Consider the following 20,535-nt stretch of genomic DNA (forward strand, 5'->3'; position numbering starts at 1 on the left):
GGTGATGTCCCCTAACTTCCTAGAAGAAGCCTTCAAGAAGCCCAGATGTTCACCTGGGAGAAAAGTACCCAGGCCACCTCTAGGCTTCCCCGCCACCTCGATGGGTGTTCCTCGGTCTAGCTGTGCATCTGGAAATGGGGATGAATTCCTCCCAGGTCTGTCTTTGACCAAGCCCCAACCTCCCCTCTAGGTTTATGGCTTCCCAGCAGCTTCTCCTATCATGACCTCCAGAGGCTATCCTCTGAGCACACCCTTTGGTTCTTGCTGGTCCCTGGAATAGTGTGCTCCCACCTTCTTTCATTTCACATCATCTATTGGACACCTACTGCTTGCCAGGCTAGGAGCTGAGATGCATAGGTGAGCAATAGCTGCTCAGGCCCCAGCCCGATTGGCACTCACAGCACCCCTCCTAGCCACGTCCACACTCCCCTCTTCCCAGCCTGGGAACCAAGACCTTGTCACTAATCAGCCTTGAACCCTGGCACCTGGAATCACCTCCACCTCTGGTTCCACTCTACCCCCCAAGGAACAAGGAATTGCTAGCATGCCAATCTTTCACAGACACCCATGCATGCACGCACAGACACACATACATATGCGCATCGATCTTTGTTGCTGCAAGTATTGTGGCTATTGTTACCATTATTATTATTTGGAAGATAAATCCTCTGGAGTCCCAATATCCTGAATGAAATTCTGGCTCAGCTACTTGCGAGTTATGTGACTCGCCTCTCTTTGCCTCAGTTTCTCTTATGTGACATGGGTCAATGACTCCAATCTGGGACAGTGAGGGCCTTAAATGGAACTGTGTGCCTCTGCTGTCACTTGTTCCTCAACAGGACAGAGTCTTTGCGTTTGTTGTCCCCTCTGTCCGGAAGGCTTTTCCCCCAGATAACTATGTGGGCCATGATCTCACTGTCATTCCCATTTCCTCCTCAGGAAGGCCTCCCAGGAGCACCTGACGAAACACTCTCCTTCCCATGCCCTTGACCCCATCCTTCTCCACGAGCTTACCCGCCTGGATTTCCTCTCTAGCATTCATTACGACTCGGGACAGTGTTCTACACACCTGCTTGTTCTGGCTCCCCAGCAGAATGTCTGCCCCATTAGGGCAGGGAGCTGTCTTGCCCACCTCCGTATTCCCCAGGACCCACAATTGTGCCTGGCATACCATAAGCGCTCAATACCCATTTCTTGATTTACATCACATTAAAAGTACATGACACATCTGTAACTTGAGATTGTTTCAAAATAAAAACATACTTTAAAAATATTTTTAAAACATTGGCACTCCGTAGGCCCACAGGTAATCAGAACTCAGCACTGTCACCCCTCCCGTGATGGGCAGCTCACTCCCCTCTAGGGGCGTCTGCCTTGCTGTCTTCAATAAAGCTCCAGTTCCATAAGGCCAGGACCTGCTCCCTGGGACACTTGGCCCTTCCAGTGGCTCCCAGGTCTGATCCCTGGGCTCAGACCCATCTGTCTTCTTGGCCTGGAGGAGCCCTGCAGACACCTAGGGACAACTGGGATCCACACAGCTGGATTTCTCCAAGCTGAGTCTCCCAGCCTCCTAGGATGAGGTCTCCAATTTTGTCCCCACCCTAGCCACCCCCTCTGGATCCACTGCAGGCTGCTCCTGCCCCTCTCCCAGGGCAGGGCCTGGAGCTGAGCACAGAGTGGGATAGAAATTCTGAACAGAAGAACCATTACTTCCCCAAGGGCACATGAGACTTCCTAGGCACTTCCTCATTCACACCTTTGGCCACACAAAGCTTGTGGCCCACTAAGATCTCCGGCTCCATATCCACACATGGCTGACATAGCCAGGTCTGCCCAGCCCAATTTCCTTCTGCTCTTTAAAGCAGAGTTACTATATTCACTCCAGTTGCAAGAGTTGGTCATCTTATTTCTGAAGTAGGCAATAGCTCTGCATCTGTTCCCCTCCCCAGTGGAGTGTGTCTGAGAATGTGAGGCCTGTGCCCTTTGTGGCTCCTTCAAAACCTTATTGAGGATGTAATGCTGAGGACAGAGCCCTGTGGCCCAGCTATAGAGACCTCAGTCGGGCTCATAGACAAACACCTTCATACAACAAATACTTATTGAGTATTTACTATATTCGTGCCTTGGGCTAGGTACTGGAGATGAACAAAAACAGGATCAGAGCTCCTATTTTTGTGGAGTTTATAGCCTCCTGGGGCAGCAGACCAAAATCAAACCATCCTCCACTTCTCTGTGCTACACAAATACGGATGAAAATGTATGTGCGATGTCTGCACATCAGGCTATAGTCTCCCCTACGTAGGCTTCCTTCGGGGGTCATTGGGGAAATCCTACAACAGAGCCCCAGTCCTCAGAACACCTGCCCCGGGTCCTTGTACATGTCCATGGTCTTGTCTGCTGGACTCACTTTCTTTCCTACTTGCCCCTTTGCTCGCAGCCCATAAAGCTGCTCAGAAGATGCCCACCAGCTATGCTGACCAGCACTAGAGCATCATACCAACAGCCTGTCCTGAAGTCCACCCGTGGGGCCCAGCCATGAGCACTACAGAGGCACGCAGGAGCCTTCACCACAAACTGTGTTTCTTGGTCCGAAACAGGACCCAGTATTTCCTGTCTCCTGCTCCAGCACTCACTTCCTCCTAGACAACCAGCCTCACTCTGGCTTGCCTAAGATCAGCGCATATCTCTCAACACCCCAACACAAATATACCTTGCCCCTTAGTCCCAGGTGTTGCTCTAGACTCTGGGGATACAGTGAGTGATGAGGGGTTACAGGTCCTGCTCCCTTGGACCTGCAGTATCGTCAAGGAGGCACACATCTCTCAGACAACACATAAGGGCCAGGGTGAAATGGTTGAGGGGCCTTCAGAGTGGGGTAGGTGGAGGACTAATTCAGAATAGTGATGTTGGGGAAAGCTTCCTTGAAGAAGTGATGCTTGAGCAAAGGCCTCAAGATGAATGGGCATATACCAGGGAGAACAGCATGTGCAAAGGCCCTGAGGTTGCAAGGCATTTAGTTCAGTGGAGGAATAGAGGGTTGCCAGTATGTCTGGGGCTCAGAGAGTGAGGGTTGCAGGGTGGTGAGACTGAGAAGGCGTGCAGGGACCTGACCACCAGGGCCCCATGGTGAGGGTGACGCCTGAGGTCTTTATGCTTAGAGCAGAGGGAGCCACCGAAGGTACACAGCAAGGCAGGCATCATGATGTAACTTGTGTTTGGCATGATGGTTGTGCGAAGCATCACTGAGGGGGCAGTGGGCTGAGACATGATGCAGCCCCATCAGAGAGCAGATGGTGGGCACAGAGGAACAGGGCTGGGTTGAGATAGACAGACCCCAGCCCAGATGACACAGACAAGAGAGATCACCCCCGCATCTCCCAGTAACGCAGCCTGGGTGTGGAGGTGGTGCCGAGGGGCCTGAGCGCTTGCGCTCCTCTGCATGGGGCTGGGGCCCAGCCGGCCCAGCAGGTCCCCACGCCCCACACATTCAGGCCAGCTGTTTCCATGAACTCACTTGGCATGTTTATTAACCATGAGCCTAGCTTGCGGCCCGCGCGGCAGGTGGGTGGCGGCGGGTGGTGGCGGCGACAGCGGTGGCCCCAGGGACGGCCGGCCACTCACTTGTTGTCCACCCGCTTGAGCTGCTCCTTGCCATTGATGGTCACCGACTTGAGCTGCCCGTCCTCCTCCACCTCCATGCGCTCCTGCCCATTCTCCACGATGCGCTTGGTGGTGACCTTGTGTCCGTTGACCATCTCGGTGGACGACATCACTGACTTGAACCCTGAGCTGCCGGCGCCGGAGCCCCCGAAGGAGGTGGACGAGAAGGTGGTGCGGCTGGCACCGCCGGCCCGGCCCAGGGCGTCGAAGGCCGAGAAGGCCTCCATGAAGGCCGGGAACTCCCCGAAGCCCGCCGAGAAGGCGCCCCGCAGCCCAGGGCCCCGGCCCGCGCGGTCGCTGTTGAAGGGCGCATCCCAGAAATCGAACGAGAAAGGGTCCAGGCCGCCGAAAAACTCACGGAAGATGTCCTCGGGGTTCCGGAAGGTGTAGCCCGCGTCGAAGGGGCTGCCGTAGGGGGCGCTGGCCCCGCCGCCCGCCCGCCAGCTGTCGCAGCCCGCGCGGTCGTACACCGAGCGCCTCTTGGTGTCGGACAGGACCTCGTAGGCCTCGGACACCTGCTTGAACTGCTTCTCGGCCTCCTCCTTGTTGTCAGGGTTCTTGTCGGGGTGCCAGCGCAAGGCCAGCTTGCGGTAGGCCTTCTTGATGTCTTCCGGGGAGGCGCTCGACTGCACCCCCAGCACCTCGTAGTAGTTGGCCATGCCGCCGGCCGGTGGGGGCAGAGGCGGGGCGAAGGTGAGCTGGGCACGCGGCCCGGGGGCTGGGATGAGCCGGGGGGAGGCAGCAGCTGGTGTGGGTCCCTCTGCGGGGGCCTTGCTGGAATCTGCTGGCTCCGGGCGCGGCTCTGCCTGGCGGCTTTACCTTTTCATAGTACCAGTTCTCAGGGACTGGTGGGCGCCTCCACTCAGAGGGGTCGGGGGAGGGGGACACTGCCACAGTGGGGCCAGGCCAGGGGCACACCCCCCTGCGGAGCCGAGGCCTGGCCCTTTGTGACATCAGCCCCCGGGCGGGGCGGATCCCGCCGCCAGCCCCGCATTGGCACAGGCAGGCACACCAGCCTGCCCCCCACCGCCGAGGTCGGCACCCTGGCGGGGCTGGGATCTGGAGCTTGCTTCTGCTGGGCCTGTGGGCCGGGCTCCTGGGAGCCAAGGAGCAGAGGCAGGGTCAGCCGCAGGACCGAGCCCAGGTGGGCAGTGCAGGTCGGGACCACCGTCAGGGGAGGGGAGGGAGGACTTCCTGGACACATCCGCTTAGCCCACTGGCTGGGTTGTTAGGATGGAGCTGGCGGGGGCACGTGAGGAACCAGGAAGGGAGGCAGGAGCAGGAATTAATTCTTCTTGCGCCCTCTATCAGGTCAGATCCTCAGAAGTAAGGCCTGCAAAGGCAGCGGTGTTCGTCAGTGTCTAAGGCCGTGCCTGGCAATCAATAAACATTTGTTGAATGAAAGAGGCTCAGAGACATGTAGGATGTACTCGAGGCCACACGGCACATCAGTGAGAGAGAGAGACAGAGAGAGATGCAGATAGACAGGGCCGTCTGAGGACAGCAAATGAAAAGAAAGAAGCATTCCACTCAATTCTGATAAGAAAAATCAGGATTGGGACACCTGGGTGGCTCAGTGGTTGAGCATCTGCCTTTGGCTCAGGGCGTGATCCCAGGGTCCAGGGATCGAGTCCCACATCGGGCTCCCTGGGAGGAGTCTGCTTCTCCCTCTGTCTGTGTGTCTGCCTCTCTCTGTGTCTCTCATAGAAAATGAATAAAATCTTTTAAAAAATAAGGGACTGATGTGTGACTAGTGAGTATAGTGGAGTGAATGGTGGTCCCCCCAAAGTTATGTTCCTGTCCTAATATGTGGAACCTGTGAATGTGATCTCATTTGGAAAAAAAGGGTCTTTGCAGATGTAATTAAATTAGGGATGTTGAGACGAGAGTATCCTGGATTATGTAGACAGGTCCCCAGTCCGATAACAAGTGTCCTTATGGAGTCACACAGAACAGGGGTGGCAATCTGCACAGGGGGAGCCCACAGTCACCAGAAACTGCACAGCCCTGCTGACACCTTGCTCTTGGACTTCTCTTGGACCTCCAGAACTGTGAGAGGCTACATTTCTTTCATTCTAAATCACCCAGTTTGTGATCATATGCCCTGGCAGCCCTGCAAAGCCAATAAGATGAGTGAGTAAGGAACCACATGTTCCTAGGCATTTACATTTCTTTAATTCTTGCTCCGATATTAGATCATATTGAGAAATAGCAATTAACAATACTGATTGACATCTATTCCTCCTCTTCCCTCACTCTCCTCTAGTTAAGATGGAACATACTACTTAGTAGCTGCACCAATGAGGAACAGATCTATTGGGATCACTAAGTCTTTTTTATTTTTAAGATTTTGTTTATTTATTTATTTTGAGAGAGAGAGCAAGTACGAGCAGGGGGAGGGGCAGAAGGGAACAGGGAGCCTGATGCAGGGCCCGACCCCAGGACCCTGGGATCACACATGACCTAGGCTGAAGGCAGACATTCAACTGACCGAGCCACCCCCGGATCACCAAGTCTTACCTAAGAGGGCATGCCTCTTCCTCTCCCAGCCCCAGCAATCTACCCCTATGCCTTCCTTCTCTTCTTCCTTTCTATAGCCCTTACCCTTCTCTGTATTCTCTCTCTCTGTCTCTCTCTCCTCCTTCCGTACCCATCAGCGCTGGTTCCCAGCACCTAGTAGGGGACAGCAGGTTCCAGCCAGTCCCAAATGCCAAGAGGAATGAAAGCAGAATCTGGAGACACTTTGCAAGCCCAACTTAGAGTGATAGAGGCAGTCGCTCCCACCTGCCTTACTGGGAGCAGGACTTGTCCACCGTGGCCCCTGTCCACCCACCCACATGGGCTAACACCCAACACATGTCACTTGACAGAGGAAATGAACAGGAGAGAGGCAGTGGTGAGTGTCGGAGCAATTATGGTGGTGATGGTGAAGTTGTTAATGGCAGAAGAGGTGCTAGTGGCAGTGACAGTAGTCAGGCTTGTAGCAAAGGTAATGTGTGGTGGTGACAATGGAGGGGATGGTAATTGGGGACTAGGGGTGATAGAGGTGATATTGATAGTGATGGTGGAGATGTGACAGGAGGTGATGGAAAGGCTAGTAGTGGCACTGTTGGGGAAGCTGGTCATGGTGACAGTGGTCCTGGAGGTGGTGACGCTGGTGATGGTCATGGCTTTGCTATACGGCTTTGCTTCAGTAACGCCCCCCACATCTCGAAGCCTTATGATGGACATTTGGCCCTTGCCCACATCACTGGGGCTCCAGCTCACAGGTCTGCTCATCTGGATCCTGGATGAGGGAGTGCCCTGGTCTGGAACATACCATTCAAATGGTAGAGAGGGCGGGAGTGGGAGCTGAGAGAAACGTGGAGTGCCTCCGAAGACTTCTCCTGGGATGTGATGTACCTGTGTCACCTGTGCTCTCGCCACGTGGCCCAGGCCAACATCAGTCGGGTGGGGAATGGTACTCCCCTTCAGGAAGGTTCTACAAGTCTCCAGCAATAGCTGGGCAATGCTGCAGTAGACTGCCGGTGATCGTGTGGGTGATGGAAATGGTAGTAACGGTGGCCCTGGTGCTGCTGGCGATGGCAGTGCGAGTGCTGATGATGGTTCCACTTGGCCGAATGGAGCTGTGACAGCAATCGAGGGATGCCGACAACAGTAGGAGTCATGACGTGCTCCAGCAACAGTGCTGATGCGACGGTAATAATGCAGCAGATGTGATGTCCGCCACCCTCCTCCACCATCTCCTCTGCATCCTAGGGAATTAGGGAAGATTTTCCAGAATCCTCTTACCCATGTGGTTTCCAGGTAGAGTCTGCCAATGCGTGTGATTTCGAAAGTGGAAGAGAAAGAGGCAGCTGAAGGCAGATGACATCCGGAGGTTTGCAGCAAGTCCCAGGCAATCCTCTGAGACCCCTCTGCTTCAGAGCTGCAGGCTGAAGCTTCCAGGCAAGCTCTTGAGATCCACGCACTTTGGAGCAGCAGGCAGACCCTCAGGATGACTTGTGTTCCCAGTCTTTATGCCTCAGGTCATCCTATGGTTGTGAAAACTCCTATTAAATGCCTTCATACCTGCTAGAGTCAGCAACTGCGTGCATCTGGTCACGGCGACGGCGGCTCTGATGGTGGTAGTGGCGCAGGTGGCTCTGATGGTGACAGTGCAGGCAATGGTGACAATGTGATGATGGCAGAGGCGGCATTGGTGGTGAAGGTGGCAGAGGTGATATAGGAGATGATGATGGTACTAATGAGGAAGGTGGTTGAGGTGGAAACGGTGGTGTTGTAAGGGATGGTGATCGTAGAAATGGTCGTCATGGTAACGTGGTGGAGGTGAAGATGGTGGTGGTGACAACAGTGACTGTGGCGATGCTGGTGGTGGTAGTGGTGGTGATGAGGGCCATCCTGGTGGTCAAGGTAATGTGAATACTGGTTGAGGTGGAGGTGGGTGGTTATGGTGATGGTGGAGGTGGCGTCAGAGGTGGGATGGTGGCAGTGATGATGATGGTGCTGGTCTGGGCAACAGCAGTGATGGGCCTCGTGGATGTCACAGTGACAGTGATACTGGTTGAGGTGATGGAGGGACGGTGGGATGTGGTGGTGGTGATGGTGGTGGTGGCATGATGATTGTGATGTGGTGTGGTCAGTGATGATACTGGCTGAGGAGGAGATGGTCATGTGGTGATGACAGTGACGGCAGGAATGACAGGAGTAGTAGTGGTGATGACAGTGAAGGGAGGAATGATGGTATGTTTATGGCGATGGTAATAGGGTAATGTGACATTGGTCGGGGGGTGGTTGGCGACAACGGCATCACTACAACTGAAGCCTGAGGATCCCATAGCAATGTAATTGAGGCAGTGTGTGGGTGGTTTCATCAAGGGACAAGGGATCCAGGGTGTTGAGATACCCCAGATCCCACAGATACTTCCCCTCAAGCCAGGCGCCCCTTGCCCTGCCTCGCCTGAGCCTTGTGCTGCCTGCACTGTCTTTCCAGGGAGGAACTTTCCTGGCCACTGCTGGCTCCGGAGCCCCCGCAGCAAGATCTCTGCACTGCTCTGACCTCAGGCCCTGTGCTTGTGGCCCCCACCCCGGGGTGCTCTGTAAGAGGTAGTGGGGATGGAGACGGGACTGGACACCCCCTTGGGTCACGGATGTCCCGGGGCTCAGAGAGCAGAGCACGCCGCAGGCCTCATGGGAGGGTGTACCAGCTACACGGAGGCAGAGCCGAGCTCCTCGCTGACGGAGATGCCCTGGAGAGGGGAAGCCCTCTCCAGTGTACCAAGGGCGAGGTGGGGGTCAGCTTCCCGCAAAGGCACGTGTGGAATCTGGCAGCGTGCGGAGGTGATCTTCCCTTCAGAAAATGGCTCTGAGTAATGTCCTCGGAAACCCAAAACTGAAAATGTTAGCAGCAGGGACCTCTGGGATCTGAGTGGAGAGACAGGGATGCGCAGGCATGACTTTGGCTCAGGCCCCGGCCCTCCTGACTCTCACTGGCTGTTTGGCTACTTTCCTTCCCTCTCTGAGCTTCTCTGTCCTCATTCGCCAGCTGGGTACAGAAACTCCTCCCTTTTGGGGCTAGCCTCCCTGGCCAGAGGCTTCTGTGTCCCTCCTGGGACCCCAGCCTCAGGCCCACCCTAAAGCCTGCCTCCTGGGTCGTGGCCTGGCTAGAGAAAGGGGATCTTGGGTGACAGGTGATCTTAGAGCCTGATCTGGTGTACAGGGAGGCTCAGAGAGGGCAGGCACACAAGGTCGCACAGCAGTCCCAGGACTGCTCCCCAGGGCGGGCTGATGGAGGCCGATTAGGCAGCCAATTGGTATTCTGAGCAGCCAGAGGCCCCTCTCTGTCTCTGTAATTAATGGAGTGGCTTTTTAAAAGGATTCTAATCACCCTCGATCCTATCTGCTTATCACTAGCGTTCCTAATTAGATGATCCTGGCAATCACTCGGCTAATTCCCTCCAGCCTCCTGCAGCCCTGCCCAGCCTGGGGCAGCTCACCCCACCCCCGCAGTCCAACCGACCCAGCCAGATGGGCAGTCCGGGCCTTCGCTCCCCTCAGGGCCCTTGGTTCTCTAACTGCATTACCTTCAGGATGGATGGGTGACAGCGATGGATGGGCCACTGGATGGACACTGACAGGTGAGTGAAGGAACTGAATGATGGACAGCTATGAGGATGGATGGATGGATGGATGGATGAAGTGAAAACTGGGAGGTTCAGAACTCAGCCTTTTAGGTCAGACAGCTCTGCCATTTACCAGCTGTGTGTTCTTAGGGAAGTCACTTAACCTCTCTGTGTCTCAATTTCCACACCTCATCTGTAAAATGGGAATAATAATAGCATTTCCTCATAGGGTTGCTGTGAGGATAGCTTAGAATAGAGGAAAGGCTGTATATATGGATATGCTAGCCTAATGATGGCAATGTTGTAATTGGTGGATAGACAGATGTATAGAAGGACAGACAGATGAGTGAAGGGAAAGAGTGGGGGATGGACAGGTCAGTAGAAGAATAGGTAGGATAAATGGACATAGAAATTGGTGAGCTGATAGAGAGCTGGTCAGGTGGTAGGTTACCAGGCAGGTAGAAGAGACAGTGAGTGCTCAGGGCTAGACAGGGAGGCATGGGAAATGGGGAGCAGCCTCTCCTCTTCTCCAGAGTTAACAGGATGATCTTTGCTCAGGTCCCTACACAGATGTGGCTCAGACTCCCTTTCCCTTCCTCGGACATCCAGGACAGTTTCCACACAACCCTCCTAGCTAGTGGTAATGGGTGTCCACTGGGTTCTTTCCCCTCAACTCCCAATCAGGCAACACCCTTCCTGGTGGTGGCCCACGTGGTGTCTGGAAACTCAGATCTAGCCTCTGGTGGGGGTTTAGCGCCTGAGCAAAGGCATCATTTGTGGGACACCTAAGTTCTAAAGTGCACCAGCCTGTTAGGGCAGCCACTCCTCTCCCCACCCACAGTGCCCTAGTCTTCGGCACATCCCCACACGGAACAGATCTGGGCAGGGCTCTAATCCCACTTCCAACAGCTGGTCCCAAGCCTCCAGGAAGACTCAACCCCCAGAGCCTCCACACACACCTCTAGACCTCTGCAGCTTCTAGGATGTGGAATTCCTGGGTCTTTCTGGAAAGAGTATAGAACAAAGAAGCCTGAAGTATCTTCCAGAGTCATGGCCTACATGCATATGCACACATTCACACCAGCAGTCATCCACCCATGCACCCATCTACCCACCCACTCATCTGTCCATCCACTCATCCATCCAACTACCCATCCATCCATCCACCCACCCACTCATCCATCCATCCATCCACTCATCCAACCACTTGCACATCCATCTATCCACCTATCCAGCCAGCCAGCCTTTCATCTATCCATCTAACCACTTTATCCCACCTGTTTCTTGAGCTCCTATACATACATATACTATGAGCCAGGCACTCTTCTGGGTGCTGCATGTGTATATCACAGTGAACACACTAGCCAGGGCCTTGACCTCATAGAGTTGCCACCTAGTAGGGGAGACACAAGAAACTGATAATGAATAAATAATAGTCAGGTAGTGATAGATGCCATGAAGAAAAACAAAGCAGAAGGAAAGCTTAGAGTGACGAAGTTTCCCTTTCAGATAGGGTAGACAGATAGGGCCCTCCCACCTCCATATGCATGTCAGGCACTCGTGCCCCCACATGTATGTGCATGCCGGTACACATCAACACAAATGTACACATGTGCATGCGAACACACTTGGGCCTCCCACAAAGACGGAAGCTCTGCTATGCCTGGGCATTGGGGTATGGTGTCTCCAGAGATTCCCCTTCCCACCCCAGCTGGAGGTGTCTGGCCCACCTGTCTGGCCAGAACTGTTTTCCTTCTTCCCTGCAGTCCCCAGGACCCTCCCCAGGTCTGCCTGCCTGGAGCTCAGCACACATCTGAGTTTTGCTGGATCAACTAGAGAAGGGCCTAGGTGACTTATTCGCAATTAGCCATTCAGATCCATGAATCTTTCCTGCGCTGGTCTGGGTGTAAGCTGGAAACAGAGCTGAATTCAACTGTGACCCCCTTCTCTCCACCCACAGAGGACCCTCCCAATCCCAGGCTACTAGAAAGGGAACAGACACACGCAAACATGTGAATGCAGCTGCAACAAGCATTGAGGGAGAAGTGATACCTGTCTTGGGGCATCTGGGAGGGCTGAGCAGAGGAGATGACATTCTCAGCTGAGCAGAGAAGGGAGGACTGAGCAGAGGAAGTGACAAGCAGAGGGCAGGGCTTGAAGAGGGTAGTTCCAGCAGGGTCTACTGGGAGGAGTGACATTGGCCTTTGGTTGTGACCTCACACAGGTTATAATCCTGGGTTTAGACATTGGATCTCCTTTCCAAATGAAGTAAATTGCCCCATTGGGAAAAAATATTTCCAGGTGGGAGGATGGTGTTTGTCATGGGACTGTAAACTGCACTTTCAGGCTAGGTACATTATAAATGAATTTCTAGAACAGTGTTCTCAGGTCGCCTGGGTGGCTCAGTGGTTGAGCATCTGCCTTTGGCTCAGTTCGTGAGTCCAGTGTCCTGGGATCGAGTGCCACATTGGGCTCCCCGCACGGAGCCTGCTTCTCCCTCTGCCTCTGTCTCTCCCTCTCTCTGGGTCTCTCATGAACAAATAAATAAAATATTTTTATAAATAAATAAATCAGTGTTCTCAACAGAGTCAATCTTCCCTCCCCAGGGCATGTCTGGCAATGATGGGAAACATTTCTTATGGTCATGACTCGGTGAGGGGGGGGGGGCAGGGCTGTTATTGGCATCTCATAGGGTGCGGTCAGGGATGCTGCCAAACATCCTACAATGTACTAGACAAACTTCCACCACAAAGAATGATCCAGTCCCAAATGTCAGTGGTGTTGAGGTGGAAAACTCTGGTCTGAGCCCTGAAACCATTGCGTGATGAGCACAGTTATATTGCATTTGTATTTTTAGTGTGTCTAAGGCATTCATTTCTTTAATGTGAACGTTTAAAACACACAGCTGACCTGTCAGGTTATTTATTTCTTAGTAAAGCAGGAGCCTTGAAACACTGAGGTAGCTTCATACAGAGAGAACAGTGGACACAAAGCCCTGAGTGGTGGGAGAGCACTTGTCTGTAGTCTGTTGTGTTTGAGCCTAGGGAGGTGGCAAGGGGGCATGGGGGCTGTATGGGATCAGGGACTGCAAAGGTCATGCAAGGCTTGGATCCCAGACCCAAGAGCTGAAATCAGGTACTGAGCTGGGGAGCCCTTGGGCGGATTTGAAGCAGAGGGAGAATGTAATCAACTGCATGTTGTGGAGAAATCTCTCTGTAACAACAATATTGCATTGGTGTTACCAACAAACGGGTAAAAATGTAAAAGTCTGACGTTACCAAGTGTCTGCAAGGGTGTGGAGCAACTGGAGTTCCCACCCCCTACTGGTGAGAATATACATTGGAACACCCAGTTTGGAAAATTCTTTGGCCTCATCTTATAGATGTGAGGGTCCCAAGTCCCTTGACTCAGTCATTCCACTTCTCGGCTTACACTCCCAGAGAAACACTCATGCATGGCAGGGAGTGAGAACAGCTACACATGCCCCATTTATAACAGGAAACAGGAAGATGGGCAAATACATTATGTTCTATTTATGCGATGGAATAGTATACACTGCAGTGAAAAACGAATGGACCAGAACTTCATATATTTCTGTGAAACAACACCATAAACGTGACAGTAAACAACAAAAAAAGCAAGTCATAGAAAAAAAATCTACCATTATGATACCATTTATACAAAATATAAAAAACATTGAATAATATGATCTGTGGCTCAAGGATTTGTACATAAGTAGTAAAAATATAACATACAGGGGACTAATAAAGCCCTGGCAACTTCTGGGGAGGAAGGCAGGCAGGCGATAGGGCTGGGAGGGTTCAATAATACCATCAGGTTTTCTTTCTTAACCTGAGGTGGGGGGGTGTCAGAAGGACTGCAATTTGCCTTCCATTCTCCTGCCTCTGCCTCCTGGGCAGGACCTGAGGCTTGTGGATAGCCAATAGAATATGGCGAAGGTGACAGGATGTCATTCCCCAGATTGTGGGACATTATCTAAAACTCCTGTGTGTTGGCCACTCTCCTATAGAGTCTCTGTCTGTGGCTGACTTTGAAAGAGTGATCTGTCATAACCTACAACTAGCTGCGAGGCAGCCCCTTGTGCTAAAAACCTGAGGGTGCTTGGTAGCAGAGCAGAGCCTGCCCCAGTCGAGCCTCTGTTGAGAACCAAGTCCTGGTCAACAGCTCGACGGCAGCCTTGTGTGACCCTAAGTCGAGGAGCCCACTAAGCCATGCCCAGGCTTCTGACCACAGTGATGGTAAGATAATAAATGGGTGTGGTTTTAAGCTGCTAAGTTTGTGGTGATTTGTTACACAGCATAGAAAACCAGTACCAGGATCCCTGGGTGGCGCAGCGGTTTAGCGCCTGCCTTTGGCCCAGGGCGCGATCCTGGAGACCCGGGATCGAATCCCACGTCGGGCTCCTGGTGCATGGAGCCTGCTTCTCCCTCTGCCTGTGTCTCTGCCTCTCTCTCTCTCTCTCTCTCACTGTGTGCCTATCATAAATAAAAAAAAAAAAATTAAAAAAAAAAAAAAAAGAAAACCAGTACCATGACGTTCGTTATGATACTAGCTCTATTTTTGGATATCTGAAATGTTTCATAATTGAAATAAAAAGGTTAAGGAAGAAGAGATAGGGTGGCAGGTGGGCACCTGCCAGAGGCTGAGGGGCTGGGGAGGAGGCTGGCACTATGGAGCAGGTGAAGGGATGGTGCTGGTCCATGTGTGGTAGAGAAGAGGACCTAGAGGTAAAGTTTGGAGGGTGCCAGTTGGAGGTGTGGTGTGGTGTGGGCTTGTGTAAAAACATCCCCTCCATTCCTAAATTCTGAGAAAACAGAGGGGTCCATCTCAGCATCCCCTCAAAGTCTGGGAAAGCTGGATCACAGCCCCACACCGATGAACCTGGGTGGGAGGGGCAGGGAAAAAAGGAGCAAGGACGGTGTTTTCCCAGACTGCCCGAGGGAGCCCTGCAGTGTGGGCTGGTGAGGGCAGGCAGAGCGGTGGAAGGGAGTGGGCTGCACAGAGCCCGCTGAGTGCCCTCTCGAGGAGGAACCCCCCCAACTCTAGCTTGCATACCAGTGGGAGTCATCCTGTTCTGTCTCCTCCCAGGAAATGAGACCCCCCCCATCCCTGCCTGGCCCTCAGTTTCCCCAGCTGTAGAGGATGGATGACCTGTGGGGACCCTGGCTAGTGGGGACCAATACTGAAAGCAGCTACTAAATAGCCAGGTACCCACCGGCACTCCCAAGGGACCCTGACAGCCTTAGGGGATGCGTGGTAAGGAAGAAGGGCGCGGGGGCTCAATCTGAAGCCCAGTGGGCTGAAATAGCATTAGAACAAGGTCTCCTTGCTAGGTGGGCTCTCCAAGGAATGAGGACCCTTTGTCTTCCTCATATTACCCTCAAAACACCCTGCAAGGTGCCGTCTTGTTTTTATTGGTGAGGAATCAGGATTCAGAGAAGTTAAGCCATTTACTTGCTTGGGGCTGCACAGCAAGGAAGAGGCAGGTGTGTCTGCACCACAGCCAGGCTTGTCCTTGAGACACGTTGGTGAGGGACTGGGGAGGCCCTGAGGGGCTCAGGGAAAGGAGAACTCAAATAAGATTTCCTCTAGGATCTCTGACTGGGGTTTTGAAGGAGGAAGAGGAGTTCTCCAGGCAGCTCTGAAGGGGAGACCATTCCAGGGAGAGAGATCAAGATCAAGAGACAAGGCAGAGAAAAGTAAACAAGTGTTTGTGATGATTATTTTTGGGGTTACAAAAGCGGCGCATGGTCATAACATGTTATGATAATGGCACAAGTTTCTAAAGTGAAAAGTACCCTCTCCCTTGCCCCCAGACTATCACACTTTCCCAAACTAACAACTATTATTCATTAGGTATGTATTTTCCCTGATTGTTTTCAACATCTACACAAATATTTTTATTTTTTAAAAGATTTTATTTATTTATTTGAGAGTGAGCAGAGCTAGAGAGAGCACAAGCAGTGGGGGGTGGGCAGGGAAGAGGGAGAGGGAGAAGCAGACTCCTCGCCGTGCAAGGAGCCCGACGTGGACCCTGGGATCATGACTGAGCTGAAGGCAGACGTTTAACCGACTGAACCCCTCAGGCGCCCCTACACAAATATTTTTATAGTCCCAAAGAGTTATGCTATATACATTGTTCTGCAATTTACTCCCCCCCCCCCAAAATCCCCTGCAATTTAGCTTTTTTTTCTTTCTGGTTTCTGTGAGGTGCACCTGAGTAGGGCTCACTGGGCCAGAGAGCACACAGAATTCTGATCAACATTCCCAGTAATGGAATGTGCCAGAGTCTGTTTCTACACATCTGCAGCCTCTTCTGTTTCTGCTAAGAGAAGCAGACAGTGGTAATTTGCATGTATGATTTTCATGTCCTCGATCATTTCTGAGGTAGAGTACCTGCTGGAATGTTGGAATGTTTATTTACATTTCTAATGAGAAAGACCTCTTGATGTGTCTTTCACTTGTTTCTCTCTTTTTTGGGGTGGCAGTTGGTCTTTTTATTATTTTTTGTGCTTTCGTATTAGAGGCTTTGCATATTTTTGCCAAATTATCCCCTATTCTGCAATAATCATTGTTAAATGTTACTTTAATTGTTAAAGCTATTACACTTTATTACAAAACAGCTGGGAAATGAGAAAAAGGGGGAGAGTGTCTATGACATAGATGTCACTGTTTGCTAACATTTGGTGGCAGTTCTCTCCCCTTAGATGTCATCATGTTACGTGTAAATCTCTATTCCGTGACTTGGCTCTAAGGGCATAACCTTCAGGAAGCATTTGAAAGTCTTTCTAGTGGAAGGTCCCGTATTTTCCTCTTCTCCCTCCCATGGTAAAATGCACCTAACATAAAATTTACCATTTTAACCCTTTATAAGTGTACAGTTCAGTAGCATTGAGTACCTTCATACTGTCATGCAGCCGTCTCCACTGTCCATCTCCAGAGCTCTTTCATCTCCCCAAACTGAAACTCTGTCTCCATGAAACACCAACTCCCCTTTTCCACTCTCCCGGCCCTTGGCAGCCACCACCCTACTTTCTATACCCTCTTTCTATCTCTAAGAATCTGACTACTACTCTAGGTGCCTCATATAAGTGCAATCACATAGTATTTGTCTTTCTGGGACTGGCTTCTTTCATCTAACACAATGTCCTCAAGATCCGTCCATGTGGTAACATGTATCACAATTTTCCTCCTCTTTAAGACTGAATAATATTACATTGTATGTCTACACCACATTTTGCTTATCCTGCACCTATCCCTGGACTGTTGGATTGTTTCCACCTCTTGGCTGTTGTGAATAATGCTGTGATAAACGTGGGTGTGCAAATATCTGTTCGAGTCCGTGCTTCCAATTCTTTTGGGTATATACTCTCCTTGTGCCCTTTTGTTGAGCATTTAGGTTGTGTTTAGTTTCCTGTTTTTTTTTTTTTTTTTTATGATAGTCACAGAGAGAGAGAGAGAGAGAGAGAGAGAGGCAGAGACACAGGCAGAGGGAGATGCAGGCTCCATGCACCGGGAGCCCGACGTGGGATTCGATCGCGGGTCTCCAGGATCGCGCCCTGGGCCAAAGGCAGGCGCTAAACCGCTGCGCCACCCAGGGATCCCGTCTCCTGGTTTTATAAACCATAATGTCCTAAACACCTCGTGTCAGAGCTTCCTGCCAAAAATACTTGGATGATTACTTAACATTTGAGTCTTAGAATTCTCAGAGCTCATTTCAAAAGCACTTTCCCAAATTATCCTTCCACTCCCTCCTTGCTGCAGATCCTTTTACATCTTACATGTTCAACAACTTTCTTTAAAAAAAAAAAATTCTATTTATTTATTCATGAGAGACACACAGAGGCAGAGACATAGGCAGAGGGAGAAGCAGGCTCCATGCAAGGAGCTGGATGTGGGACTCAATCCCGGAACTCAGGGATCACGCCCTGAGCCAAAAGGAGTTGCTACCTAGGTGTCCCAGTTCAACAGTTTTCTTTTCCCTCTTTGGTTCCTAGAAAGGCTGAACTTAACCTTGAGATTCATGGTCCCTCTGCCAAGTTATCTGTGGTGGAACCACCCTAGGTGACCCAGGTGGGTTGCAGTGTTTGGTTGGTTTCAAGACTAAAGCTTTAATAAATCTTGAATGTGTAATAGGATATGTGTGATGATGTCAAGACTCAAACAGCATCCCCAAGACCCAAGACCCAGGCAGGTGTGGGCATGAGGGCAGATAGAGATGGAGACAGGGCTTCCTGAGTGGAGACCTGCACAAATGGCCCTGGAGACAGAGAGCCCCCTTGGGACCAGAACTTCTGCCTATTTGTAAGTGACTCTCCTGATCTAAAATCATTTGCAGCTCATCTATACTTTTGCAAAACCTCATGCAACCAAAACAAGATTCGTCCGCACATGCTGCTGGTTCCAGATCTGAGTTAGATGTTCACCCAGTGAGATGCCAGCCAGTTAGTAGTTCCAACTCCACTTGCTTAAATAACCCTCCACCCTTGCGTTGACTCAGGATACCCCCTTTATCATCTGTTATTATCGTGTAAATAATAGGGTCTATTTTGGGCTTACTCAAGTCTGAGCCATTGATCTTATTCTTACAGCAGAACCACAGGTTTGAGAGATTGTGATCCTAGAATCTTCATATTGGAATGTGTTACATGCATGACTCCCTTTATTTTCCTGAATTTTCTGACTTGTGCTGGTCTTGTTAGTATTTACAAATAAAGTTTGGAATCATTTTATCCTTTTGCCTAAACCACTCCCACTCCCCACCACGCACACACACAGTGGACTTTTGATCTACTGTCTGGTGCTATAAATTCACATAGGGGGCAGCCCACTCGCCTTAGGAGCAGCCCCATGGGTGTTTGACTGCTTCCTTGCCTCTCAGGGGAATTTGTCCATCCTTTTCATCAGGTGGATGACAGACATTCCTCCCAAATCTTATTCCCCTGGGGCAGTGTCCATTCTGTGGCCCCAGGGACTGGGAAGGCTGTTTGCTTTCCCTATTTCTAGTGGTGGTCACCAGGAGGTGAGAGGGACTTTTGGAGAAGGATAGACATGGTCTCTACAAATTATGAAGGGCAGGGGTTTTGGTTTCTTCCAACAGAAAATGGGAATAAGATGCTGGGCTTGGAAGCATCCCTACAGGAGGAAGGGAGGAAGGGGCCTTCAGCTGAGCCAGCCCCACCTGGGTACAAACAGATGGAACAAAGGCCAACCCACCCCAGGCACCCTGGCGCCAGGCCCCTGTGGAATCATAAAGGCACCATCTCCTGCTAAGGCGGCCTCTTGCAACACTTGGCCTGCCTGCCCTGCCCTGCCCTGCCTGGGAGCTTTGAGGCCACAAAATCAAAACTGTTTACCCGCACAATGACTCTGGGCAGCAGGAATCATTGTTAGGAGCTGATTATTTTATGGCGGAGGGAACAGAAGCTGCAAGGGCAGGAGTGCCTGGGGCTTGAGCTTAGGGCCTCCAAAGCCACATGTGTCCCCGCTCCTGGTGGTCACCCACTCAACACCATTCCTACCACTGCCACCACAGCCTTCCCCAGCTCTGGCTGCTGCCTTTGTCAGAAACAACCCCTTCCCTCCAAGAGTTTCCTGGCAGCCAGAGAGAGCTGATTCATCAGGGCAAGATGTGTGTGTTTCATCCCCACCCCAGAATGCCACCAACCAACAGCATCAACAAACACATGTGGGATAAGTGAATGAATCTATCCAACAGACATCTGGGAAGCACCTACCTCGGGCTCGTTAGAGGAGATGGAGACACAAAAGTGACAAACAGACACAGTCCCTGGCCTCTTGGACCAGGTGTTGCAGGCAGAGGGGATCCACTCATCTATTTGTTTCTTGCTGGCTGCTTCGGACACCTTCAACAGTGTCTGCCACTGGAAGCTCCAAAAATATTGGTTGACAGTAAGAAGGAACTAAGACCAGGGCAGTAATGAGAAACAGGGGGCAAGGGGCCTCTTTCCATGGTTCTTCTGGGCTCTGCATTCTAGCCTTCGGGTCCAGAACCACATTGCCGCTCTGGGATCTAGATTCTCGGCCCTGGGCTCCACATCCTTGGTACTAGGTCCTGGGTTCTGAGCCTCAAGCTCTGGGCTATGGATTTGAGAGTCCATGCTCAGGGCTCTGGGTTCTGGGCTCCATGTTCTGAGATCTGAATTCTGAGGTCCAGGTTCTGGGCCCCAGTTGGATAGGAGTTCTGGATTCTGAGCCCCAAGCTCTAAGTTCTGGATTTGGGGGACAGGCTCTGTGTTTTGAGTCTGGTTCTTGAGTACTGGGGTACCGGTTGTGGACTCAAAGCTCTGGACTCCAGGTTCTGTCTCTGAGCTCTGGATTTGGGGCCAGGGAATAGGATGATTTGCCAGAGGCCAGGTAGAGTCATTAATGTGTTTACTGCATAGAAGATAAGCTCCTCAAGGACAGGAATTCTTGTTTGTTACATGCAGTGGAGTAGCCCCCATACCTAGAAGAGTGCCTGGTGTGTAGGAGGTGTTCAACAGGCATACATACATGCACACTTGAGTACGTGATCATATAGACACACAATCCTGCAGTCAACAGCCAGGGCATGGGAGGGCAGGACCTTTCCCGCCCTCACTGTAACTGTAGCTGATGGAGGGGAGGCCAAAATGCCATGAGCTGGGGAAGGGCTGAGAGGGGCAGTCAAGTGCCCAGCCAGCTATGCACTGGGGTGGTTCTGCCTTTCTAGCTTTCTAGTCTATAGGAA

General features: G+C 51.7%; 1 protein-coding gene and 1 long non-coding RNA gene across 6 annotated transcripts; one reads left to right on the forward strand and one right to left on the reverse strand.

The window, feature by feature from the left end:
• Window positions 1-3,499: 3,499 nt before the first annotated feature.
• DNAJB8 (DnaJ heat shock protein family (Hsp40) member B8) lies at window positions 3,500-4,605 on the reverse strand. The gene has a single exon (XM_077857613.1). It carries the CDS (start codon window positions 4,317-4,319, stop codon window positions 3,618-3,620), a length of 702 nt encoding a protein of 233 aa, XP_077713739.1. The 5' UTR covers window positions 4,320-4,605; the 3' UTR covers window positions 3,500-3,617.
• A 16-nt stretch (window positions 4,606-4,621) lies between these two features.
• On the forward strand, window positions 4,622-18,493 carry LOC144289455 (uncharacterized). Of its 5 annotated transcripts, XR_013357341.1 has the most exons (5): window positions 4,622-4,804; window positions 8,654-8,766; window positions 9,574-9,797; window positions 17,940-18,107; window positions 18,395-18,409. It is a non-coding gene; the product is annotated as an uncharacterized LOC144289455 (long non-coding RNA). The 5 variants fall into 5 exon arrangements; XR_013357340.1 differs by lacking the exon at window positions 17,940-18,107 and having other exon boundaries at window positions 4,627-4,804; window positions 18,142-18,493; XR_013357343.1 differs by lacking the exons at window positions 17,940-18,107; window positions 18,395-18,409 and adding an exon at window positions 15,396-15,419 and having other exon boundaries at window positions 4,627-4,804.
• The last annotated feature ends 2,042 nt before the right edge of the window (window positions 18,494-20,535 follow it).

Source organism: Canis aureus, chromosome 19 (genome assembly GCF_053574225.1).
Source record: "Canis aureus isolate CA01 chromosome 19, VMU_Caureus_v.1.0, whole genome shotgun sequence".
NCBI lineage: Eukaryota > Metazoa > Chordata > Mammalia > Carnivora > Canidae > Canis > Canis aureus.

Excerpts from the sequence above, each read along its gene's own strand:
- DNAJB8 (XM_077857613.1), bottom strand. The coding sequence starts at position 4,319 with ATGGCCAACTACTACGAGGTGCTGGGGGTGCAGTCGAGCGCCTCCCCG.